This window comes from Salvelinus fontinalis, chromosome 4 (genome assembly GCF_029448725.1).
Source record: "Salvelinus fontinalis isolate EN_2023a chromosome 4, ASM2944872v1, whole genome shotgun sequence".
Lineage (NCBI taxonomy): Eukaryota > Metazoa > Chordata > Actinopteri > Salmoniformes > Salmonidae > Salvelinus > Salvelinus fontinalis.
In genome coordinates this window covers 47,408,011-47,435,793 of record NC_074668.1, presented here as the reverse complement: position 1 = coordinate 47,435,793, position 27,783 = coordinate 47,408,011, and the positions used below count along the sequence as shown (strand labels likewise).

The 27,783-nt window shown below is 40.7% G+C and overlaps 2 protein-coding genes across 2 annotated transcripts; one reads left to right on the top strand and one right to left on the bottom strand.

The window, feature by feature from the left end:
• The first annotated feature begins 697 nt into the window (after positions 1-697).
• Positions 698-3,593, top strand: LOC129853898 (heat shock protein 67B1-like). Its single transcript, XM_055920382.1, has 4 exons — positions 698-1,279; positions 1,827-1,890; positions 2,176-2,296; positions 2,594-3,593. The coding sequence occupies exons 1-4, from the start codon at positions 826-828 to the stop codon at positions 3,266-3,268; spliced, it is 1,314 nt and encodes a 437-aa protein (XP_055776357.1). The 5' UTR covers positions 698-825; the 3' UTR covers positions 3,269-3,593.
• Positions 3,594-4,303: 710 nt separating this feature from the next.
• On the bottom strand, positions 4,304-27,783 carry hspb8 (heat shock protein b8). Its single transcript, XM_055920381.1, has 3 exons — positions 26,715-27,783; positions 18,317-18,380; positions 4,304-5,518 (listed from the first exon to the last, which is right to left on the bottom strand). The coding sequence occupies exons 1-3, from the start codon at positions 27,109-27,111 to the stop codon at positions 5,353-5,355; spliced, it is 627 nt and encodes a 208-aa protein (XP_055776356.1). The 5' UTR covers positions 27,112-27,783; the 3' UTR covers positions 4,304-5,352.

Here is a 27,783-nt window from a genome sequence, read left to right as displayed (position 1 = left end):
AGTATTTGAAAAGGGCCTGACTTACACACCTTTCATCATACAGCTGAGACCCTATAGAGAGAATAAAGATCACTAGGGCGTGAGAAGACTGGCCAGGTCTCACAGTCGGGGCTGGGCCTGGACAAGACCTCCTCCACCTCACACACACACACACACACACACACACACACACACACACACACACACACACACACACACACACACACACACACACACACACACACACACACACACACACACACACACACACACACACACACACACACACACACACACACACACACACACACACACACACGTGAGATGATGGGCCGGGGCTCTCACAGCCGGGGCAGGACTATGCTCCTCCAACTCATACAGAGTCTGGAGTCATCCAGCAGCTATTTGCCATTTCCCCCTCACAGTTATAAATACATGTAATTAGTTCTGTTTCTGTCTGCATCCCAAATGCTACTCTATTCCCTATATAGTGCACTACTTTTGACCAGAGCCCTTTTTGACTAGCGCCCTAAAGTAGTGTACTATAAAGGGAATAGGGTGCCAGAGTGTATGACCCCTTCTCCCTGGCCCTGTCTCGAGGCGCACCCATCACCTCACCCTCACATTCCCCTCTCATAGGATAACCATTAGTGCTTAATAAGTGCTAAAACAGACAGTGAGGGTATATAAAGAACCCTGGAGACTTCTCGGTCTTCACTGCACAGTGCTCCTTCTCTTCTGAAACCCCTCCTCTCCTTTGTTATAAGAATTAATCCCCCTGCGACTCTTCCTCATTAAAGACGACTTCTGCATTTCTTATTTGCTCCTCTAATATTTTTCTGAATCATGACCGAGCAGACCAAAGCGTACACAGCGGCCCCATCGGCACCATCACGCCCCGACTACTCCCGGGACTTATTCTGGTCTGCCCTCCGGAGCTGGTGGCAGTCCCCGAGCCCCAGTTGCCTCCTCCCCAACCAGGACTTTGGCCTGCCACCGTCCCTAGAGGCCGGAGACCTCCGTGAATTTAGCTGGATAGATAACATCCATAGACGCCTGGCCGCCAGCTCCTGGCCTGGGTACATGCCCTCTCTCCCCCTCTTGGTGCCCTCCTTCCTGGTCCCGGCCTCCTCCATGCACCAGCCAGGCCCCAGGCTGAGCAGGGCAGAGTCTGCAGGGTTGCAAGGGCTGTCAGAGGTCCGGGAGGAGGGGTACAAGTGGAGGATCACCCTGGACGTCAGTCACTTCTCCCCTGTAGAGATCACTCTCAGGACCCGGGAAGGCTTCCTGGAAATCGAAGGTAGGCCTACACCTGTAGTGAAGCTATTGAAATGTATACTGAAATGCTACTCTTTTGTTATAGAATAGATGCATACAGTGTAATGAAACTGACATTATATGCTTATTTTATAGCACAGATAAAGTATATTATAAAGTAAAGGGCTGCTGTGTTGAACAGAACGCTGCTGTTATGTTATACAACAATATTGTGTCCTGAGACTGATTTGCTTCAGTGTTGTAAAGATGTATGGAGAAGCTTCCCTCTATACAATCAAACCATAAACAGTCTGGTGTTTAGACATGATGCCCACAGGATAGAGTTTGAGTGAGTTAGTGGAACACAACAGCTCAGGGAAATTAAGAGAGTAGGACTATGGTGGCATACAGCAATCAATTTCTCCAAAATGGCACCCTACTCCCTATATAGTGCACTACCCAATGGGCCTTGGTCAAAAGTAGTGCAATACAAATGGAACAGAGTGTCATTTGGGACACATCCTCAGTGTTGATATCTAGATCCACTGTGGGTATTCATATTGCTAATATAATTTATATTTCTTCCTTAGGGAAACACGAGGAGAGACCAGACAAGCATGGCTTTATTGCTAGATGCTTTACCAGGAGATACACGTAAGTTTCCACAAGAAAGCTTATTGATAATCATAATTTGAGAAATGTATTTAAGCTTCACCAGTTTGTATTATACATTTTAATGTAGCAAGAAGAGACACATCATTTTTAGAATACAAATGTTACACTACTGTTTACACCAAAGTAAAGCAATACTAATGTTTATGACATTATAAATGAATCTTATGAGTACTGTACTTATAGACATGATGAATTATAAATATTATGTATTTTAATATTGTATTCATTGTATGTGTATGATAACATGATTGGATACTGTCCCAGGCTCCCAAAAGGTATTGATCCTAAGATCATCCGCTCCTCTCTGTCTGGTGATGGCATCCTGTCTGTGGAAGCTTCACTTCCTGATCCCACCATCCCTGCTGACGTCATCATTCCCATTCAGGTCAGGTGAACAACTAACTAGAGGCGAAATATGAAATTCAACTGTATATAGTACTCATTGTCTGTGTTCGACAATTCCTTGCCTTCGACACTTAAAATAAAGTACGGTACGGAATAGGAAGTCGGAAGCATAGGAGGTATATCATAGTTTGGAGTAATAACAAAACTGTATCTCTGTGTCTGTCCATGTCCTTTTTATTGTTATCTGTCACATACATTAGAACACAAATAGACACATGACCCTTAATCATAACCTGTATGTTTATTTTATGTTCTTTACTTCTACATGTCTATTTAGGTGGAGAAAGAGGCCAAAAGAGAAGAGGGAGAGAAGGGTGGTGCCAAGCCAGAGAGGACTACCGAGCCAGACACAGACACAGAGACCCGGGACCCCCAGCCTTCTCCATCTGCCCCTGCTGTGGCTCCTGTGTCCCTGGCGGCTGCTGACTTCACCCCCACAGAGCCTGGCACACTACCCCCAACAGAGGCACTCGAGCGCAGGGATGAGTTCGCACGGGAAGTCCCTGGAGAAGAGGCTCACCCAGAGGCTCAACCAGACAGCGGCGCGGCAGGACCCGAGAGGCATGAGGAGGTGAGAGGAGATGCAGATGAGAGGACCCCTACTGAGCCAGCTGGGGAGATGGCGAGACATCCTTCTGGGTCCGCAGATGATGAAGCTAGTGAAGAGGAAGGTCTTCCGACTTCCACAGAGCCCTTTGAGCACCTCAAGACTCCTGACAGCCCAGACACCCCAGACACAGTCACATCTGACCAGGGGGAATACACAGACCAGGCCCATGACCATGGCGGAGAGCTCCAGCACCCGGAGGGCACAGGGGAGACGGCGGAAGAGCTCCCACAGCCTGAGGGTCCTGAGCCAGGCATGAGTCCACCAGCAGAGGTGGCCCACCACTCCCAGGAGCTGGAAACCCAAGAGCACCCTGATATGGAGCAACAGGAGTACACCAAGTAAAAAGAAAAAGAGCCATGGCCATCATTTCATCATCCCATCAGGAATTCCCTGTGAATCAAATCATCCTTCCCATCGCATCTACATTCTGCAGTCTTCCTCCTCATGACTAGACTGGTTCCAGATCTGTTGTTCTGCCCACTGCCGACAATGACCATAGGGAGTTTGCAAGACAGCACAAACAGATCTGGGACCAGGCTACTTCATCATCAGCCAGCAGCAAAAGCTTGCATAACTAAATATACCCTGACATACATACTCACACTGTAACCATGCAACGTTTGGCGCTCCAATAAACCAATGGCAAAAGAAAAAGGATAAAGCTATGTCCAATTGTAGTGTCACATTCATTTACATTATGTTTAAGTCATGTAGCATACAATCTTTTCCAGAGCGATTTACAATCAATATTCCATATGCTTTGGTATTCCTTGTGATCATATTGACACGCTAACCTCCAATTAACCTTTTCTAGATGGTTGATTATCACATCCACACAGTAATTGTTTACCTACCATGAGTACATAGGAACATGGATTCTTTATCATGGCGTTTCATGGTTTAGACATGTTTCATGATACATATTATCATACAGTAACCTATGTTTGTACAACCGGGCAGCATTAAAGTCACTGCATGGTCAATCCGATGTCTGCATTGGCCGTGCAGCATTTCCGGTGATATGGCCTCTGTAGAAGTCAGGACAGTCATACTTCTTGCGATTTGCGGACCAGCGCAGAGCTGTTAAGTAATGCAGTTGTGAAGGAAGTTGTCAAGGAAGTGAGTTTGTGTTTACACAGGACCTCCCCTGTATCAATCAATCCTTTGTCTACGTCCCAAATGGCACCCAACTTCCTTTAAAGTGCACTACTTTTTACCAGAGCCCTATGGACCATAAGTAGTGCACTATAAAAGGGAATAGAGTACCATTTGAGATGCACACTTACACTAAGCTGTTACCCAATTACTGTTGTTGGGCACTGTTGGGCAGACATCTTGGAATCTGGCCCATACTGTACATGGCAGACAGAACAAAACACACAGATGTGAACACACACTGGGATTGATGGGAGGTTTTATTGCATAAACAAACACAAAGACATGAGGGAAAGGGGGAGAGAGAGGGATGGAGGAGATGAGGGAGGGCAGAGGAAGGAGAGGGGGGAGGGAGTAGAGAAGTCTAGCAAAAATGCATTCCCTTTGCACCAAGAACGAACACAGCGTCATCATTACATGTACAAATAGAAAAATGCAACGAACATCTGTTTGTAAGACCTCTAGGTAGGGTAATCATGGCACTCAAATAGATGTGTCTATGGGTTGGCACGTACTGTTAAGTGCAATGTATTTACAGACAGTAGGCCTACATTAGGGTAGAATACAGTTTCAACACACACGTACAGTAGGTTACATACTATAATGATGGGAATATCCCTTTCATTAAGTCTTCCCACTCAGAAATTAAGCCATATGGGATAACTTTATTTGATTATCCATTTGAATGTGCTTCTTTCAAATACACATTTAACATAATATGGTGTATATGAAGCATCCTGTCAAATGACGTTTTCATCACAAATGGGATACGGATAGAAAACCAAGGCATCACAGGATGATCCAGACAGAATAGGCCCCAGCTTGCTTCTAGGCTGCTCAGTTTAGGATCTGGAGTCAGTTCAGTATTGCATCTGGGACTGGATGCATACTGTATATAGCAACTCTACTGTGAGACATTAGGATTGATTTAGTTTGTGACTTTTAATTAAATCTGTGACAGATCCAAGTAGCCTTCGCTGCCAAGAGATACACAAACACCATGTTATTATTATATATTTTAGGGGAGTGATTGAGTGATTACTTAACACTCAAAAAGAAAATGCTTCTTTGGGACCATATTCAGTGCACTACTTAATAGTGAATAGGGTGCCATTTCGAACCCACTCCAACAACATAACGCAGAAGGTCTCGATGGCTTTGAACCTGTGTTAGCCCTTTCTCTACTCTGCTGGATGCTCTATTATGTCCCGAGGGGGGCCCGGGTGAGCCTGTGTCTCCCCAGGGGAGAGAGCTCGGTCCTGGGCTTCAACCTAGACCATGGTGGCCTCCTGGCTCTGGCTGGCCTCTTCCATCTCTCCCTGAGGACCTTCGTTACTGAAGAGGTAGTAGGGAGGGCTCTGCCGTGCCTCGATGATCAACACACCCTCTGGCGACAAGGAGGCGAAGACCGTCAGAGGGTCCACGTCGATTGGAATCCTGAGAGGGAGAGAAAGAACACTTGAGAGACTTGTACATACAACTTTAAGCTTGAGGGTCTTGAAAAAGTTGGTAACTACAAAGACAGAGAGAACTAGTGTGGAAGGAAAGGCAAAACATTGTGTACACAACTGTGCTTGGAGGTTTTAAAAAACTTTGCAACCTTTTCTGAATGACCTCAGCAGTACTGCAACTACTGTTTGGTGCTAACAAATGGATTTGATTGACATCTTGTCGATACCCATAACAGCCTCCAGTTATAAACAGAGGATTTAACACAATCCGTAAGTAGAAACCTTGGCTCCAGATTAAATTAATGTTGAAAGCAATTTTTTTTTTCTTTGGCCAACGCTCATTTTTCAGGTTTTCATTAAAATGTTCTGGCTGCCGTCATCATCGCAGCGCCGTGAGGGAGAAAAAAAAAGGAGAAAAAAGAGACATACTCGCTCCAGGTGCAGGATTGAGAAATGAGGGCTGATTCCAATTATTAAAAATGGCTGTCTGATGCAAAGTTTATTATCACCTGAAATTTCCATTTGCATACTTTTCTAATCAGCTCATCTCAACAGCCAGACAGACAGGTAACAGCCAATTTCCCTCTCACTTTTCCCCCTTGGTTTTTGAACTAGTTTATGACTAAATTAGCATAAATGGCTTCCTCATAAATGTGTTTTGAGAGAGAGAGGGAAAGAGGGAGAGAGAAAGAGACAGGGACAGAGTGACAGACAGAGAAAAATAGTTTAGAGAGAGAGTGAGATATCATTACCGCCTGTCAAAATGTTTATGAGGATTCTGGAGGATTTTATTTTATTTTATTACAATCCCCATTAGCCGACGCCAATGGCGACAGCTAGTCTTATTGGGGTCCGACTAATAATGGAAAATACAATACAGACAAAATACTTTAAAAATGTACATACATTTAAAAACATTAACATGTAGTGTGCATGTGCGTTTGCATCAATCAGTTACACATGTCAGTACATACAGTATATGAGATGGATGACAGTTCCATGCAATCATGGCTCTGTATAATACTGTACATTTCCTTGAATTAGTTCTGGACCTGGGGACTGTGAAAAGACCCCTGGTGGCATGTCTGGTGGGGTAAGTGTGTGTGTCAGTGCTGTGTGTAAGTTGACTATGCAAACAATTTGGAATTTCCAACACAAATGTTTATTATAAAAAGAAGAAGTGATGCTTAGCCAAGAGACTCAACTCTTAGCCAAGAGAGCGTGGAATGCATATTATTGATATTAGCCCTCTGACTACAATGAAGAGCAAAACGTGCCACTCAGTTCTGGGCCAGCTGCAGCGTAACTAGGTTATTTGTAGCACTTGGTCATATGACAGGACAATAATCAAGATAGGATAAAACTAGAGCCTGCAGGAATTGCTTTGTTGAGTGTGGTGTCAAAAAAGCAGAGAATCTCTTATCATGGACAGACCTCTCCCCATCTTTACAAACATTGAATCCATATATTTTGACAATGACAGTTTATAGGCTACCCATAAGGTACAACCAAGGAATGTAGTCTCCTCAACTTGCTCAACAGCCACACCATTCATTAGCAGATTCAGGTGAGGTCTAGAACTTAGGGAATGATTTGTACCAAATACAATGCTCTCAGTTTTAGAGATGTAGAGTACCGGTTTATTATAGGCTACCCATTCTAGGGTTGCAGTGATTTCACTAGCTGTGGTTGCTGACGTGTAGAGGGTTGAATCATCAGCATACATGGACACACACGCTTTGTTTAATGCCAGTGGCAGGTCATTGGTAAAAATAGAAAATAGTAGAGGGCCAAGAGAGAAGGATGGAGAGAGGAGGACTGGTATGATTGGACCAATATGAGATAAACAGACAGAGATTGCTTCTGAAATTGCACCCTATTCACGGCCCATAGGGCTCTGTTCAGAAGTAGTACACTTTATAGGAAATAGGGTGCCATTTTGGACAAACGACTAATATGTTTGGATCAATATGAGATAAACAAACAGAGATTTAAAGATTACCTTGGTTGCTAGATAGGATATATCCTTGGAGTATATAGCCCAGACAGAAGCATATGGCTCTGGGTAAAGTTAGAGGTCTTGTGTTCTCTGCTATCAATTCCTAACAAATGTCAGCATGGGATTAACCTTTGCTGAGTTTTATCTGGTCTAATCTGGTTTATGACACTGTAGTAGCACATGTTATATAATACTTCATAAGCATGATCTAAACATACATTCTCTTCCTTATTTTAAATACATTTAGTGTACGAAACAGTAAAGATGCAGTATGCAGAAATTGCTCCGCCATTTCCTGGTTGCTAAAATTATAATAGTGCGCCAAATTTCAGTTTATGTGAAAAAACAAGCAAATACAGTGTAGAGAATCATTGTACCATCTAAATAGCTGTGAAATATATTTTCTACAGCCAAAAATATTGTATTTTAGCTGTTTAAAGCTGGTGTACAAAACTGAAAGTAAAACAAAACAAAACTTGAGAACGGGAAGCATAGAAATAGGTCAAAGAACATATCTACCGCTTCATAGACTTGCTTTTAATGAGAACTATTTAATTGGGTTGCCCCAAAAAGTTACATATTACAGCTTTTTAAGAACACCTGCTCTTTCCACAACATTGACTGACCAGGTGAAAGCTATGATGCCTTATTGGATGTCACTTGATAAATCCACTTCAATCAGTTTAGATGATGTTGAGGAAACAGGTTAAAGAGGGATTTTAAGCCTTGAGACAATTGAGACATGGATTGTGTATGTGTGCCATGACAAACAATTTAAGTTCCTTTGAATGGAGTATGATAGTAGGCGCCAGGCACACTGGTTCGAGTTAAGATCTGCAATACACAGAGAGAGAGAGAGAGAGAGAGAGAGAGAGAGAGAGAGAGAGAGAGAGAGAGAGAGAGAGAGAGAGAGAGAGAGAGAGAGAGAGAGAGAGAGAGAGAGAGACAGAGACAGAGACAGAGAGAGAGAGACAGAGAGAGAGAGACAGAGAAAGAGAGAGAGAGAGAGAGAGAGAGACCCCAGACAGACTGGTCTCTGGTCTTTGTCAAGCAGCTTGGCCATATAAAGCTCTCTGTCCGTCGCTGGAGTTTCCATATGAGCTGCCAAGTGTTCCTATGCTTAAATAAACAACACCCTTACAAAAGAAACACATGAAAAAAATCACATATGAAAAAAATATGGTTTTCAGACACATGTGTGACCCTTTAAGGAAGCTACACGTCACTACTTCAGAGGAGAGGCATTTGAACATATTTAAAAATATTTATTTGGGCCAGAAATGCCTTCTGGAAAATGTAAACTTTCATGTGCCTTAATAACAAAGGTGTATTCCATCTGTAAATCCGAATAAAATTGTTACATTATGAGCCTAGTTGGTTAAGCCACGGAAAAAGTCAGGAACCTTCCCGCTAGCCATGATTGCCTGAGATAATGGATGGGCTGGACATGCCGGGAGATGAGTTTGCATTGGTCTGCCATGTAGCTCGCTTCTGTCTATAACGCGAGCTACTCAGTATGTGTTGATTATCCTTTCAAACACGGCTTTTTTGAAAGGTATAACATTAGCCATCGAAAATTACAAACATTTGGCTACTTTTCTCAACAACATTGATGCCCTGAATTTAGCAGGCGCTATCGACAGATCAGTTGGAAAGAGTTGTGATAGGCTACTTTCTGCACATGCCACGGTCAGTGTGAACCGGAGTGACTTGACACAATACTGGCCAAACAAGATGTAGCTACAAACAGAGTTAAATGGTTCCAGTCTGCCGTAAACCGTTCATCCATTTATATGGGTAAGAGTCTAGCTACATTTTCATATATTATAAGTTTCTAATTTAGTCAAAAAGTAATATTCATTGCAAGTTAAAGCGTACTGTTCGCAGCTAGTGAACGATAGCTTGCGGGCTCGTTACGTGTATGATCTGTGTAGTAATATTATTCGAAGCATAAAACTATATGCATTGCTTGTAATAGCCTAATGTTAGCTAGCTAGCTAACATTGAACATAGTTGGTTAGCTTTAGCTACCTGCATATTTATACTACTGCTATGACAATCAGTTTAACTTCTTATGGCTGCAGGGGAAGTATTAAGTAGTTTGGATGAAAGGTGCCCAGAGGTAACCAGAGTAAACTGCCTGCTCCTCAGTCCCAGTTGTTAATATATGCATATTATTATTAGTATTGGATAGAAAACACTCTGAAGTTTCTAAAACTGTTTGAATGATGTCTGTGAGTATAACATAACTCATATGGCAGGCAAAAATCTGAGAAGAAATCCAAACAGGAAGTGGGAAATCTGAGGTTGGTCAATTTTCAACTCATCGCCTATCGAACACACAGTGGGATATGGGTCAGTTTGCACTTCCTACGACTTCCACTAGATGTCAACAGTCTGTAGAACCGTGTCTGATGCTTCTACTGTGAAGTGGGGCCGAAGGAGACGGGAATGAGTAAGGTCTACCATGACCTGACCATGCTCTGACCATGCGCGTTCACATGAGAGGGAGCTCTGTTCCATCGCACTTCTGAAGACAATGGAATTCTCCGGTTGGAACTTTATTGAAGATTTATGTTAAAAACATCCTAAAGATTGATTCAATACATCGTTTGACATGTTTCTACTGACTGTTATGTAACTTTTTGACATTTTGTCTGCTTTTAGTGAACGCACTTCCTGACTTTGGATTTGATTACCAAACACGCTAACAAAAATAGCGATTTGGACATAAATGATGGACATTACCGAACAAACCAAACATTTCTTGTGGAAGTGGGAGTCCTGGGAGAGCATTTCGACGAAGATCAGCAAAGGTAAGTGAAGATTTATAATGCACAATTTGGCAGGTAAGTGTATGGCTTCCTTTTGTGGCTGAACGCTGTTCTCAGATTATTGAATATTGTGCTTTTGCCGTAAAGCTTTTTGAAATCTGACACAGCGCTTGCATTAAAACAAGTGTATCTTTAATTCTATGTAAAACATGTATCTTTCATCAAAGTATATGATGAGTATTTATGTTATTTGATGTGGCTCTCTGCAATTTCTCCGGATATTTTGGAGGCATTTCTGACCATGGCGCCAATGTAAACTGAGGTTTTTGGATATAAATATAAACTTTATCGAACAAAACATACAGTATATGTATTGTGTAACATGAAGTCCTATGAGTGTCATCTGATGAAGATCATCAAAGGTTAGTGATTAATTTTATCTCTATTTCTGCTTTTTGTGACTCCTGTCTTTGGCTGGAAAAATGGCTGTGTTTTTCTGTGATTTTGCAGTGACCTAACATAATCGTTTGTGGTGCTTTCACTGTAAAGCCTTTTTGAAATCGGACACTTTGGTGGGATTAACAAGAAGTGTATCTTTAAAATGGTGTGAAATACTTGTATGCTTGAGGAATTTTAATTATAAGATTTCTGTTGTTTTAATTTGGCGCCCTGCACTTTCACTGGCTGTTGTCATATCAATCCCGTTAATGGGATTGCAGCCATAAGAAGTTTTAATATGAGTTGAGATAATGCCAGTTCATTGTTTAGCTAAACAAAAAGACTCCACTTCACCAAATGATTACAAGACCCATCAAGTCAGCCAGGTGTGTCTGGGGGTGATTACAGCCATCTATTGTATTTCATGAACATGTGTACATGTCTAGACAATAGTGACCCATCCACTTAGCTGGCTGGGGGATGATTATAACATTTCTTTCACATGACCCATCAATTTAGACAAATGTGTCTGGGTAAGCGTCATCTAACAATTATCTGGACACTTTCCGTTTTTGATATCGCTACTATGCAAATATGCAAGTAACCATTTCACTGTACCATTTACACCTTCTTTATTCTGTATTTAATTTTATTTTATTTGAGTGTGTGTTTACCAGAGACGGTAATGTGAAGAACATGACCTGCACTGCAGTCAGATTAGGATATAGGCCAAGCACAATAAAATATATTTTTATCTGGAATCTTTCCTTATTGTAGTTTTGTTGTTTACTTTTGTTGTTTACTACACTACTCACTCTGTTTAGCACATGGCCTCACATGTGAATCTTTAAAGAGATGGGTTGGGGCTTACGCTAAAGAGGGTGTGAATGATGCTGAATGAGTGTAGACAAAGAAGAACCCTCCAGTAGGTGTACCAAAAAGCTTCAAGGGCCATTTTCTCAAAAGTGGGGTGACAAGTTTATCAACTTTCAAAGCAGAATTACTTTCCCATTGTTCCTCAACTGCAGTGTACCATTTTCTATGGTTTCTACTTTTATCCAATGTAAAAAACACAATTACAAATTTTGATACATAGGACTGAATTCACGTGAAACAAATTAATGATTTAATATTTGTTGTTGTAAAAAAAAATACGAGTCAGACACGTGGTTTTGGGACACGTGCGAAGTTTCACATACATTTTTCAGGTTTTTCCATTGTGAAAAATGTTTTGCCCACATGTGACATTCTTTTTCATTTGTTTATTCTTCACCACTTCCAGCTCCCATCCAGAGACTGACCTGGACTGACCCTGCTTCTGTAGTTTCAGAGGCAAAACAGCAGTGAGAAGCAGGGTGCTATGTTGTTGAAATGAATGTGCCAAAACTTGCAACTGGAGAAAAGGCAGCGAAAGCAAAGGCCAGCGTAACATAACCAAAGATAGGGAGAATTGCGGTGGTTCATTTAATCGTGTTATCGTTCCAAAAAAACTTATTTGGGCCGTATTTTTACCGTATTTGGGCTTTTTAGATGTGGTCACCCTAAATTCCTGGTGGAAACATCGGTACTGCAACATGTTAACACCATCTTTTCACATGTGAGGAGAATAGCATGATTTCAACCCCACATGTGAATCTGCACACCCGATTTTCACAACGTTTTTATCACATGAAACTGCAATTCACATGTGAGGTGAAAACACATTATTCTCCTCACATGTGAAGGTGGTGGTAACATGTAAACTCTAAATGTAATACATGTGAAAATATGGTTTCCTGTGTGAAATGTAAGCTTAACACGTGTGAAAATGTGATTTCACATGTGAAACTGCAAATTGGACGTGTGAAACTGCAAATTTGACGTGTTTTTTTTAAAGGGCAGAGACTCATAGACTCAGACCTAGAGTCCAGCCTCCATTTCATTATCATAACCCCTCTACAGTCTCTCTACCGTCTTGCCTGTCCGAGTCTGAGGAAGCCAGAGAGCAAGGGGAAAGAGTGGCATATCAAGGGGAAATAGATACCACAGACATACTCAAGTGTGGAAAGTTAGAAATGAATGAAGACCCCATAATAAATCATCCCAGGCTTCAAGGCTTCAAGGCTCCAATTCACAGTCCCCTGTTTTAGGGAGCCAAATGCAGCAAGTCTCTCTGACAAAGTCAAATCACTCAGCCGGCTTATTACGTGACACACCCGACTGCATAATCGTATCTGTCCGGCTGGGGATTTTATTCACCTCTGGCTACATAGCTTTTTATCTCTCCCATTGATTCTGTATGGCTGCCCAAACTGTCCAATATGCTTTTTTTCGGGTGAGAGGCAGTGAAACAGGGCTTGCGGGAAGAGAGAGACAGGAGGTAAAGTGACAATGACAATCCACCCACAGCCCTGAATAACAAACCAAATAGCTAGCACAGAGAGAGACCTTCACAGAAAAACACATAGGAATTACATTCCAGAGAATGAGACACAGAGAGACATTGAGTATTTGTTTCTTGAATAGCCAGCCTGGTCTCAAAGACGTATCATACAATCCACACACAGCCCCGAATAACAAACCAAATAGCTAGCATAGAGAGAGACCTTCACAGAAAAACACATAGGAATACAATGAGTATTTGTTTTTTTAGAATAGTGTCGTAGCATTTGCTGTCACCTCTTGACGCTAGGGGTCAGATTTTTTATAAAAAAAAAAAAATTACGTTCCCAAGGTAAATGGACTATTTCTCAGGTCCAGATTGTAGAATATGCATATAATTTACAGATTAGGATCGAAAACACTCCAAAGTTTCCAAAACTGTCAAAATATTGTCTGTGTGTATAACAAAACTAATTCGGCAGGCGAAAACCTGAGAAAATCTAACCAGGAAGTGATATTTATTTTTAAAATCTGTGTTTCCTGGCCTGTATTTCTTCCATTTAAAGGGTTATCAACCATATTCCTTTTCCAATGGCTTCCTCAGGCTGTGACCAGGCTTTAGACATAGTTTCAGGCTTTTATTTTGAAAAATGAGCGAGATTTTTCAAAAGTAGTCAGGTGTCCTCAGATTAGTTCCTGCACGCGAGAGGGTAGCGCTCCATTTTCTTTTTCTCTCTTATTGAGTAGGTTACGGTCCGGTTTAAATATTATCGATTATGTTTGTTAAAAACAACCTGAGGATTGATTGTAAAAAACATTTGACATGGTTCTACGGATACTTTTTGTAATTTTCGTCGAACGGAATGAGGCTTTGGTTTTCTGAACATAACGCGCAACCCAAATGGCGTTTTTTGTAATAAAAGTAATATTTATCGAACAAAAATAACATTTGTTGTGTAACTGGGAGTCTCGTGAGTGCAAACATCCGAAGATTATCAAAGGTAAGTGATTCATTTTATTGCTTTTCTGACTTTCGTGACCATGCTAATTATGGGCTAGCTGTTCTAGCGTTGATTGATACACTCACAAAAGCTTGGATTTCTTTCTCTGTAAAGCATATTTTCAAAATCTGACACGATGGGTGGATTAACAACAAGCTAAGCTGTGTTTTGGTATATTTCACTTGTGATTGCATGATTATAAATATTTTAGTAGTAATAATAGTAGTAATAATATTAATAATTAGTAATGATAATAGTAGTAATATTTTGCGCCCTGCAATTCAGCGGTTGTTTAGGAAAATGATCCCGTAAAAGGGATCCGTAGCGCAGAGAAGTTAAATTTGTAGACTGTTATATTATCAAATCAATTCTCGTTGTGTAATTATTCTGTGATTAAACGAATCATGGAATGATAATTAACCAGGAAGTCGGGGCACCTATGGAAAATGTTGTTTATAGAGTTCCTGAATGTGGCAAACCCTTGGATATCTGCACGAACCCTAGCATCATAAATCATGAATCAGTTATATATAAATTGGCTTAATTATTTATTTACTAAATAACTAATCAATCACAGAATTACATAAACACACACACGGTAGGTCGTACATTGGGTACTAACATGACACAAAGAAAAGTCCCTAGTGGACGAAACCGATATGACAGCTTGGTAGACAAAGGAAAGGGGTGGGGACAACTAAAGAGCGGAAAATTCAGAGTTGATAACTACACTCATGGAAATGCTAATACTTTGAACATGAACAGCCGCCCATTCGAAAAGAAATTGCAATTGATATATTTATTAGTTTATGCCTTTGTTGTCCCTCTGTGATTGCTGGTCCGTCTGCTGGATAATAGTTAACCAGAGAGTCTCTGGTTGCGTTCCCCCAGAGATCAAAGTCTTTCGTAGTTGTAGCTTGTTATAATGCATACGTCAGAGTGCCATTCGGTCGTTCGACCGGTTGCGTTTACCAGACTAAAGTACTTAAACAGCTGCAGCCTGAATATTTATTCTTTAGTTTGTAGATTTCTTAGCCATTTCAACGTGGGAATGATCTCCACGTTCTCTGGTCTTGTCCTTTGGTAGAGTTGCCAACCATTTCAACATGAGGCGACAGCTTCCATGTTTTCTGGTCTAATGTCAATTTTGGCACCGGTGGATTTATACAGGAGTAGAAAAGGGGGCATTCCATGACACCGTATAATGTCTGTGCTCACGGGGGCGTGGCCACTGACTGATCATAAGTTACTATGAAAAACAATTCTCATTTAGAAGACTAAGATCACATTGTTATCTTTCCAAAAGTATTCGTATGCTTAATAATTTATTTTATACAACATCAGATGTAAACCCCATAATTGAGAAGTGTATACAAACAAAGAAGCAGTCATGTGTTTCTCCTGTCCTTCATGAGGTCACCAAATGAAACAAAATCGACATGACTGTTCCTTAAGTGTCCATGGACCACCCCAACTGCTTGGAATACAGAAATACTGTTCAATTATTCAACTTTTTGATGTCCAAGTGTCTCTCTGTGTTCCACAGTCACATTCCAATCTCGATACTACAGAGCCCAGAAGCAGAGTATTTTACGACTGCCATAAAGCGGCCCCCTCCACCTCTGCGGGAGAGAGAGGGCGCTGTGGAGCGGACCGACTGTAACCTGATCCTTCAGATCTTCACAGGAAAGTTATGACAAAAGCCAGCCTGGTCTCAAAGACTAGACGTAACATAGTAAACAAAAATATGGGACACTCAAATGAGTATGATATGTTATGTTTGGTATGGTTAAATAAGACAGAAGGTTACTTAAGGCAACAACTAAAGTAGGGTGGTTGGTCGGGGTGGATGGGTAGGTGTATAACGCGAATGTCTAGAAACCCAAATAATGCGTGTTCAAATCTCATCACAGGCAACTTTAGCATTTTAGATTATTTGCTACTTTGCAACTACATAGAATATTAGCAAAATCCTCCCCTAACCCTTTAACCTAACTCCTAGCCCTTAACCTTAACATTAACCCTAATGCCTAGCCTAGCTACTGTTAGCCACCTAGCTAACGTTAACTTTAGCCACCTAGCTAACGTTAGCCACAACAAATTGGAATTCATAACATATCATACATATTGTAAATTTGTAACATATTGTATAGGTTGCAATTCATAACATATCATACGATTGTAATTCGTAACATATCTTATGAATTATAATTCGTAACATATCATACGAAACTAATGATGGACACCCACAAATGAATAATACAATTCCAAACGTAACATATCATACTCATTTAAGTATCCCAGATTTTTGTTTACTATGCTACGTCTACCCCAGGTTGGAATAACATAAGTAGTTAACCCTGTTGATGCACTATACCTTTACCACAGAAGAGTCAGAGAAAAATCCTAAATAGTTAATGATTTGTATGCACTCTTCTCTCTAAGATCCTATGCTAGAAAGACCACAATAAGTTCATTAAGAAATAAAGGCACAAGCAGCCGTGTTATATCATGAACATAGTCACAGCTAAAAATTGTTGTAAGGGTGGCAGGTAGCATAGTGGTTAACATGTTGGGCCAGAAACCAAAATGTTGCTGGTTTGAATACCTGAGCTGACGAGGTGAAAAATTGTTTAATTTGCTCCAGGGGTGGCCTACAACTACGGCTGATCCTATAAAACAACACATTTCACTGCACCTATCCGGTGAATGTGATAATAAGAATTAAAAACAATATGGGGGGGGCGGGGCTGGGCTCCGACGCACAGCAGAATTTTATATTCTGCAAGGAATAACAAGCTCTAGGGCTTGATTTAATCCGTAGAGCTGAAGATCCGCAGTATAGCGCAAAATAAATTCAATGGCAGTGTTTCCGCGTTTGCGGAGATTCCATTCATTGTAAATGCTGCATATGTTGGCTCAATCGGAAATTACTTAGAAATTACAATCGCGGATCTTCAGCGCTACAGATTGACCCAGCCTCTAGTCTTTTTCACTAATAACAATATATTAGATTAGTTAGGCAATACAGGAATGTCTCCTCTCTCCACTGAGGGTAGCCTACTGTACTCTACAGCCAGAGGATTTCTGTATTGAGGACAGTTATTTATATACCCACTATTCTATCTCTAAGTCTGTCTCTTGCGTTGGGTTTCGCTTAGCTGGAGATTGATGTGTGTGTGTGTGTGTGTGTGTGTGTGTGTCTGTGTGATCTGAGGGATTACAATTACAAGACTTGGTGATATGAAGAGAGAGAGTAGTGCTGGTGCCGGTGCAGACTAGCTGCCTACTAATTAGCCAAGAATAAATTAATAACATTGAAGTGACGCCACCTCCACCGTGCCTGTAAGACAGTGCCTGTAAGACAGTGGCTGTATCCCAAATGGCACCATATTCCCTACTTTTGACCAGGGCAAATAGGGGTCTGGTCAAAAGTAGTGAAGTATGTAGGGAAAGGGTGCCATTTGATAGGTAGCCAGTGCTCCCATACTTGTGATTAGCACCACTGTTTGATGTTCCATAGTCCTAATTAACAGGGGCATGGCCATATGGAAACTTCTGTGCCCTAGCTGCCTTGGGTTACTGGGCCATTTAGCTGGCATTTTGATATGAGATCATATGACAGTAGATGTTTGAAATGTCTGATGGATTACCTGTGGGGAGACAGTAACTAATCCTGACTAACTAATCCTATTTATTAGGACCCCTACAAAAGCAGCAGTTACTCTTCCTGGGGTCGACATGAAATTTGACATAATACATAGTACAGGACATTATTAGTCAAGGACTGAACTACATACATTTAAAACGTCACACATAGCCTACATATCAGTTCATACACACAATATCTAGGTCTAATACATAGTACAGTGCAAATTACCAATGAAGATATATAAAATGGCTGTGTCTCTTCACAGTCCCCATTGTGCAGTAAGGTGTTCCTTTATCCGTTTTTTTATTTGGCTATATTGGATCGTATCAAAATAGATGTTTGAAATATCTGATAGATTCCCTGTGGGGAGGCTAAAGGTTGTTGTTTTGCTCATCGAGGAACGAGTGACAACTTTGAAATGGGATCATATGATATGTTTGAAATATTTAATTACCTGTGAGATATGGACGCTACGCAAAGTAATCCTAAGGGAGTATGTGTTTATTGGTTGTTGTTGTTGCTGTTGGTATCATCGTTGCATGTGGCCATGGATACTCACTGTATCTTCTTTGTGAAATTCTTTGTCACTATACCTCCTTCCTCTTGCTTCTCTTCATGTTTCCCTGTGAAAAAAACAACATGAAATCCAATGAGCAGAGCTCAATAACCCTAACCAATAATACATTGTCAAATGGTGTAATCTCTGTTGCTTGGTCATTATCAGGTCAAGGAGGAAGATAAGACCCTGAACATATCTCTGTTACTAGACACAGAAAGCAGACCAATAGACTAAACATCACTTCATATATATACAGTTGAAGTCGGAAGTTTATATACACTTAGGTTGGAGTCATGAAAACACGTTTTTCAACCACTCCACAAATTTCATGTTAACAAACTATAGTTTTGGCAAGTCGGTTAGGACATCTACTTTGTGTATGACACAGGTCATTTTTCCAACAATTGTTTACAGACAGTTTATTTCACTGTATCTCAATTCCAGTGGGTCAGAAGTTTACATACACCAAGTTGACTGTGCCTTTAAACAGCGTAGAAAATTCCAGAAAATTATGTCATGGTTTTAGAAGCTTCTGATAGGCTAATTGACATAATTTGAGTCAATTGGAGGTGTACCTGTAGATGTATTTCAAGGCATACCTTCAAACTCAGTGCCTCTTTGCTTGACATCATGGGAAAATCAAAAGAAATCAGCCAAGTCCAAGAAAAATTGTAGACCTCCACAAGTCTGGTTCATCCTTGGGACCAATTTCCAAACGCCTGAAGGTACCACGTTTATCTGTACAAACAATAGTACGCAGGTCTAAACACCATGGGACCACGCATCCGTCATAAGGCTTAGGAAGGAGACGCGTTCTGTCTCCTAGAAGCCACTGCTCCAAAACCACCATAAAAAAGCCAGACTACGGTTTGCAACTGCACATGGGGAAAAAGATCGTACTTTTTGGAGAAATGTCCTCTGGTCTGATGAAACAAAAATAGAACTGTTTGGCCATAATGACCATCGTTATGTTTGGAGGAAAAAGGGGGATGCTTGCAAGCCGAAGAACACCATCCCAACCGTGAAGCACGGGGTGGCAGCATCATGTTGTGGGGGTGCTTGCTGCAGGAGGGACTGGTCCACTTCACAAAATAGATGGCATCCTGAGGAAGCAAAATTATGTGGATATATTGAAGCAACATCTCAAGACATCAGTCAGGAAGTTAAAGCTTGGTGGCAAATGGGTCTTCCAAATGGACAATGACCCCAAGCATACTTCCAAAGTTGTGGCAAAATGGCTCAAGGACAACAAAGTCAAGGTACTAGAGTGGACGTCACAAAGCCCTGACCTCAATCCTATAGAAGATTTGTGGGCAGAACTGAAAAAGCTTGTGCGAGCAAGGAGGTCTACAAACCTGACTCAGTTACACCTGCTCTGTCAGGAGGAATGGGCCAAAATTCACCCAACTTATTGTGGGAAGCTTGTGGAAGGCTACCCAAAAACGTGTGACCCAAGTTAACTTTTTATGGCTGCAGGGGCAGTATTGAGTAGCTCTGATTAAAGGTGCCCATTTCAAACGTCCTCGTACTCAATTCTTGCTCGTACATTATGCATATTATTATTACTATTGGATAGAAAACACTCTATAGTTTCTAAAACCGTTTGAATTATATCTGTGAGTCAAACAGAACTCATTTGGCACAAACTTCCTGACCAGGAAGTGGAAAGTCTGAAATCGAAGCTCTGTTCTACTTCCTGCCTATACATGGGCATGATACGTATTAGTATACGTGCACTTCATACACCTTCCCCTGGATGTCAAGAGGCGGTGAGAGAAGAAATTTCGTGTTTATCTTGGTCTGAAGTGGAATACAAGCTCTTTGTATGACGTGTCCGCTCATTTCCTGTTTTCTGGAGAGCGCGAAAGGGGACATGGATTTGCCTTCTGTTTAGCTGCCGTTATAGGCGACTAATATCTCCGGCTTTGATTTTATTTGATACATGTGACCATATCATCGTAAAGTATGATTTTTCAATATAGTTTCATCAGATTATTGAAAATTTTTCGGGAGTTTTGCCGTGTTCCGTTCTCTTCCGTTTGTTGACATGGAGAGCTTTGTGCCACTTGGCAAGTGCGCTTGCTAATTCAAGAGGGAAAATGAACGTTCTAAATCCAAACAACGATTTTTCTTGACAAATGACACCTTGTCCAACATTCTGATGGAAGATCACCAAAAGTAAGAAACATTTTATGATGCTATTTCATATATCTGTCGTGCATGTGAACTAGTCGCCGGAGCCCAACTTTGGGGTACTCAGCTATACCGAAGCTGGATGTCGTAATGAAGTTATTTTTTAGAATTCTAACACTGCGATTTCATTAAGAACTAATGGATCTATCATTTCCTATACAACATGTATTTTTTAGTTATGTTTATGAATAGCTATTTGGTCAGAATATGTGTGGCAGAAAACGTGTCAGAAAAATATCGTTGCTGTTTAGACGTTGTGGAAAAAGTAGCTAAGTTAGCACAATGTGTAACCACTGATTTCAGCTCTAAATATGCACATTTTCGAACAAAACATAAGTGTATGTATAACCTGATGTTATAGGACTGTCATCTGATGAAGAATATCAAGGTTAGTCAAAAAATATATATATTTTACTGGTTTGTTACGATCGCTAACTTTTGCTACTGGGAAATGGCTTGTCTTTCTGGCTATTGTGGTAAGCTAATATAACGCTATATTGTGTTTTCGCTGTAAAACACTTAATAAATCGGAAATATTGGCTGGAATCACAAGATGCCTGTCTTTCATTTGCTGTACACTATGTATTTTTCAGAAATGTTTTATGATGCATAATTAGGTATTTGACGTTGGTGTCTGTAATTATTATGGCTGCTTTCGGTGCAGTTTCTGATTATAGCTGCAATGTAAACTATGATTTGTACCTGAAATATGCACATTTTTTGAACAAAACATAGATTTATTGTATAACATGTTATAAGACTGTCATCTGATGAAGTTGTTTGTTGGTTAGTTTGGTTGGTTCTTGGTTAGTTAGGTTGGCTTTGTGCATGCTACCTGTGCTGTGAAAAATGTCTGTCCTTTTTTTGTATTTGGTGGTGAGCTAACATAAATATACGTGCTGTTTTCGCTGTAAAACATTTAAAAAATCGGACATGTTGGCTGGATTCACAAGATGTGTACCTTTCATTTGCTGTATTTGACTTGTTAATGTGTGAAAGTTAAATATTTAAAAAATACATATTTTGAATTTCGCGCCCTGCACTTGAGCTGGCTGTTGTCATAAGTGTACCAACGTCGGGCTTGCAGCCATAAGAAGTTAAACAATTTAAAGGCAATATTACCAAATACTAATTGAGTGTATGTAAACTTCTGACCCACTGGGAATGTGATGAAAGAAATAAAAGCTGAAATAAATCATTCTCTCTACTATTATTCTGACATTTCACATTCTTAAAATAAAGTGGTGATCCTAACTGATGTAAGCCAGGGAATTTTTTCCTAGGATTAAATGTAAGAATTGTGAAAAACTGAGTTTATATTTATTTGTCTAAGGTGAATGTAAACTTATATTTTTGTTTCATCAGACCAGAGGACATTTCTCCAAAAAGTACAAGCTTTGTCCCCATGTGCAGTTGCAAACCGTAGTCTGGCTTTTCATGGCGGTTTTGGAGCAGTGGCTTCTTCCTTGCTGAGCGGACTTTCAGGTTATGTCGATATAGGACTCATTTTACTGTAGAAATAGATACTTTTGTACCTGATTCCTCCAGCATCTTCACAAGGTCCACGCTGTTTAAAGGCACAGTCAACTTAGTGTTTGTAAACTTCTGACCCTCTGGAATTGTGATACAGTGAATTATAAGTGAAATTATCTGTCTGTAAACAATTGTTGGAAAAATTACTTGTGTCATGCACAAAGTAGGTGTCCTAACCGACTTGCCATAACTATAGTGTGTTATCAAGAAATTGTTGGAGAAGTTGAAAAACGAGTTTTAATGACTCCAACCTAAGTGTATGTAAACTTCTGACTTCAACTATATATATATATATATATATATATATATATATATATATATATATATATATATATATATATATATATATACAGTATATATACAGTATATGCCCTGTCAAAGCTTTTAGAACATATTATCCTGTCACGGCCGTTGAAAGAAGTGGACCAAGGTGCAGCGTGGTGAGCGTACATTTCTCTTTTTATTTAAAATGTTGCCAACAAAACAACAAATGAAAAAACAACTGTGAAGCTTACAGGGCAAAGTGCCACTAACAAAGATAACTACCCACACTGAAAGGAGGGAAAAAGGGCTGCCTAAGTATGATTCCCAATCAGAGACAACGATAGACAGCTGTCCCTGATTGAGAACCATACCGGGCCAAAACATAGAAATAAAGAAACATAGAAAACAAAACATAGAATGCCCACCCCAAATCACACCAAACAAACTAGAGACATAAAAAGGCTCTCTAAGGTCAGGGCGTGACATATCCGTATCGTTTTTATGAGATAATAGACAGCTTGATAAGTGGGTCTGGGTGTTGAAATCAAACCCTTGCAATAATTGGCAAAAATATTTCTCAAATATTTTTCTAAAGATGTTTATAGCAGTATCATTATCTAATTCCCAGGATTGTGGACTGATGTAAACACAGCGTACATACATAGTCGTGTCCCTGGTGTAAGGGTGGGTCATATATCCATAGGAATGATGACGAAAGACACCATTCCATCTCCTCCCATCTTAACCCTGCTTCTTCTCAAAGTATGACCTCACCAACCCAAACACATATATTCCTGACAAACAGAGAGAGTGAGATAAAGAGATAAATCTGGAAAGCCCCAGAATGAAGGCTTCTTCTTAATAAAGTTCTGTTTATGACTTCTGTCTGTGCAGCTGCTCTACATGCTAAATGTCAGTGTAGCAGCCGCTGCCCTCCACCCCTCTGCCCCTCTGCTCGGTCCCGCCCAGCTATGTGCAACGCTATACCCCTGCAGTGTGAGCTCTGGTCTGGAGAGAATAAAAACACAACCACAGGCTTTCTCTCAGTCTTCCAGAACCTCTCACCCTCCCTCAGTCCCTTGTGGTACAGATGTCACATTCCAAACTGCCCTGGCAACACACCCAGAACTTAATTGCAAATATACAGTAGGCTACACCCATTAATTAAACATAGTTTTTGCTGCAGCCTCAGGGACATACTGCTTTGGACAGCTTAGAAACTATGATGAGGCAAAATCCTGTTCAGCCAATGTTAGGTTAACTTTTGCTTTGTACAAACTGTGACATGAGAGGAAGCCCGGAGAGGCCACGTCAACCCCGGCTTGAACATGCTTGTGACACGCCCACACAGGCAGACTTTTAGAACGAGGTCACTGAGGCAGGCAGGCAGCCACGGAGATAGGCAGCTAGCTGACTAAATGACCCAACTGGCATGCCAACAATGTGTTTATAAAAAGCTTGTATAGGGCCTAGTATCTTCTCTCTGTAGCCTACACGACCCTCTACTTCCCTCAGACCTTGCCTAGGTGCTGGTTATCCCTGGCATTCTTCAGTTGTTCCCTAAATATTTAGTCTACTCTCTAAAGAAGCCATGGAGAGCTTGAAATATTGTTTACGCTTATTCTGCCTATACAATCAGAACCTGGTTATACATAACAAACTCAAAGATTATATGGATGCCCTGGACAGGAGGTTAATATAGCCCTTAAAAGTATTAGGTTCAACAATCAGGGCAGTTCTGTTCTATAAATCAGTTCAGGGCATGGTAACAAAACAAACTCTAAAATTACTTGTATATGAATTGGCTAAATACTGAAGGGATGTAGTTAGCCATCAATGGGTAGAATACTGAATAATGAATAATACTTCCAGAACCTAGCTGTTTCATGTTTTTGGTTCCTAGAATCAGGGTATGGTAGTACAACAATCTTATGATTTAATAAATACTGCAGGGTCTAGTCAGCTATCACCAGGCAGAATAATAGTTCCAGAACATTCTCTCTCCAGTGTTAAACACTAACAGTAGTGTGTTGCTTATCTTCTTGTGGACAGATACTGTTGTCATGGGCCTTCCTCACTTAAATCTATATCTGGCGCATTGGTGAGTGATTCTGAAGGAATCTAAACAGGTGCCGAGGCTTGATGAACTGGTCTAGCAATCTGCAAGTCATGGGTCCTACTGCCCATACTGTAGGGCAGGATATCATAACATCCCTTGATATGAGCTGATATGAGCTGGCTATGTGAATCATTTATGTAAATATTTAAAATATGAATATAACTATTTTGTCAATAATGTCTATTGTGTTACTTTATCTATTGTGGTACTTTACCCAGCTAGAACACAACATTCTGATAATCATATGTTTATAAGAGTTGGTGAAAGCGTGGTTTTCCTACGGTACTTTTGCATACAACCTTCTTACAACTTTCTGGGAATGGTGCAGGATAATTGCTTGGCTTTGGAACATTCTTAGCACATTTAAGGAACATGACAAAAATGTTTTATTTTCTTGGTACTGTATTTCAATACTTTAACAGACCGTTTCATAAAACTTCAAACATGGTTACATTGTATTTAAATGTGGGTAATGTTCTCGGAATGTTTTCCAAATGGTTTGACATTGGGAATGTTCTCAAATAGTTCAGAGAACGTTAAGAAACAACGTTCTTCTGTGTGAATTTCAGTACTTCAGCATAACGTTTCCTACAGGTTTCCTCATGGTTCCATTTAAAGTCATGTTCTCAAATTGTTCCAAGAACGTTAAGGAACAATGTTCTTCTGTGGGAATTTCAGACATGTAAAAACATACATTAAGTTCTCAGAATGTGAAGAAAATGTTCCATAAAAACCAGAAGAAAATGTTGGTAGCGTTCAGAGAACGTTCTAAAAATATTATTTAAAAACCTATACATTCCATTCAGCATCAACAAAACTCATCAACAAAACTGTCTCCTCTATCTTATTAAGTGTGCTCAGGTGTGTTGGCCGCACCCACTAATTAGCCACACCTGATCTTAATGAGTGCTTGTTTCCTTTGAAATGGAGTCTGTTTGAATAGACAAGAAATAACATTGTATGCATAAAAAAACATGGCATGCTAGCTCTATCCTAGTGGCACAGTGGAGTAACTCCATGGGATGCGGTCCAAACACTTAAAAAACACACCCTATCCCCTCAGCCCTCAAATTAAGTGGACACTTCTGATGACGTATCATGACGTCTGACAAGTATACACTTGCAGGGCAAGGGGCGAGGGAGAAAGGAATGATTTTTAAATTGACCACCCTTTGCCGGAAATTCGTCACTCATTCATCCTGCGATGATTGTGTTTTCAGCCACCGGTAGCTTGTAGGTGCTTTATATGCGCTACAGTCAATTATGAGTGCATGTCTACTTATTAAATATATAGTTATTAATATACACCTACTGTATGATAGCTAGCACATTAATTAGCTAACTAACGTTAGCCTGCCTAGCTGGATCTTCTGAAGAAGGAACATGTTTTATTTCTACAATTTCCAAAAGATAACCAAAGAAAAACATGTTTACTTTTTATGAGACGTGTTTGTGCCATCATGTGCATTAGTAGCACAATTTCAAAATTATTTACATTCGTGTTTACTTACACGTGTATGTTGACTTCTCCATTGATGTATTTTTTAAATTTTTGCGGACTTTTCTTAGCGGATGTACAATCGTAACAAATTTAATTATGGGGAGTTTCAGGCCCGGAGTGAACATAATTGTACACTCGCAAAGCCGACTAAAAACAAGGGCTGAGGCGCTTACGGTGCAAACTTCCCTTGCTTGGCTAATCATTTGGACCACCCGCCAAGATGACGACGGAGATTCCCCCAAGGGTAAGTGGACGAGGCAAGGGTGTTTGGAACGCAACCCATGGATAGAGAACAGAAGATTATAGGTACTGGTGTCACAATAAAAAATAAATGTATTTGCATTAATTTCCATGTGTCCTATCTCTGCTTGAAGTTCACAAAAGTTTACACAAAATAAGCTAGCAGTTATTGAGAGGGTTTGTTTTACAAAGTTATTAAAAAAACTCCAAATAACCTATCATTTCGGTTCTCAGAGCATTAATAAAACCTCCCAGGAAAACTTTCAAGGAACCAGAGTAAAACGTTCTCAGAACCGTAGAACAAATGTTAACTTGGTCAGGAAAGTATGGCTTCTTTCCCACAACCAATGTGAAATCAAAAACACATGTTTCCACAATTTCCAAGGAACTAAATGTGCTAGCTGGGTACAACTTAAAACGAAAATAACATTGTTAGTGTTTCTTATTTATCCTCCAAGCAATTCTGGTGGTATTAGTTTGTTTAGTTTGGATTTGTAAAGGCAATATTAGTAACTTTTTTGTTATTTACGTTTCGAAGATTTCCTCACCTGACACTTCTACAAACCCATCTTTGGTTTTGACGTTAAGTTCCTCTGGGTTAAAGCTGTGGACGTTCACACACACTTTCCATGGCTCTCCCGGTGTTTGGGTCGGAGAGCTGCGGGGGGACTCGCTATATCTCGTGCAATACACCGGCGTCTGCCCAGTCGATGTGCGCGTTGGCTGAAACCCAGTGCGCAGAGTGCCAGTAAACGGTGCGGAAAGCCGCGTGCTGAGCCGGCTAGGCCGAGCCCAGCCGGGCCAGTCCATTGACAAGTCTTCGGGGAAAGGGGACATCCCAAAGTCATCGTCCATAAATCGGGAGGCGAGAGACGGACTCTCTCTGAAAGGATCTCGGGGGACCCTCTGCCTACTTCCAAGAGTGTAGAAGTCTCCTTCTGCCATGTTTACCGGTCGTTGTCCCAAAGAAGAAAAGTAAGAAAAATGTTTACCCTTTCCAAGTTTACTCTCCCCAAGCTGACAGCTCTACGAATTCTATAAATATTGAGTAGTCTATGAGAAAGAAAAAGTTGTTAATTTGATAATTTCCTGTGTTGGGCTCATGACAGTTACGGAATGGATCACCAAAAATAACGGTTTCAACCCAAGGACATTGATTTATAACTACCCCTCCAGTTAGTATCCTAGAAGTTTAATACCCTCTATGAGTTGAACTGACATTATGCCGATTGGTCAACCGTTTTATATGGCTACCTTCTCCCTGACGGTGAATGTGCACAGTGGTGCCTCTGGGCGCAACCGGTCGCGACGCAACAGTTGACCACAGAAGACCCTCCCTCTCCGTCCATGTTTAGCCATTAGCTCGTGTGTTACTTGTCCAACAAATTCTTGTCTGTTGAAATGATCGCTCCCCGGTGACTCATCTTTTTAATAGAAAATAACGCATGGCTTCAAGCGTGCCTGAGGGGGAGAGGCGAAGGGAGGGAAAGGGAGAGACGCGGAGGAGAGCAAGGGGAAAACACGCTGATGTCACTATACGGATAAAACGAATTGCTAATGAGTCAACTTCGTCAGTATGTAAATGACATGTATTTGCGGTATCTTTGTATCTGGCCC

Bases quoted from the DNA above. Each gene is read 5' to 3' on its own strand.
- LOC129853898 (XM_055920382.1), top strand. From the start codon at position 826: ATGACCGAGCAGACCAAAGCGTACACAGCGGCCCCATCGGCACCATCA. The intron at 1,280-1,826 runs GTAGGCCTACAC...TTTCTTCCTTAG, and splicing joins AGGCTTCCTGGAAATCGAAG to GGAAACACGAGGAGAGACCA. The intron at 1,891-2,175 runs GTAAGTTTCCAC...ATACTGTCCCAG, and splicing joins TGCTTTACCAGGAGATACAC to GCTCCCAAAAGGTATTGATC.
- hspb8 (XM_055920381.1), bottom strand. From the start codon at position 27,111: ATGGCAGAAGGAGACTTCTACACTCTTGGAAGTAGGCAGAGGGTCCCC. The intron at 18,381-26,714 runs GTGAGGAAATCT...TTTTTTTCACAG, and splicing joins TGGGTTTGTAGAAGTGTCAG to GGAAACATGAAGAGAAGCAA. The intron at 5,519-18,316 runs GTGAGTATCCAT...TCTCCCTCTCAG, and splicing joins AATTTCACAAAGAAGATACA to GATTCCAATCGACGTGGACC.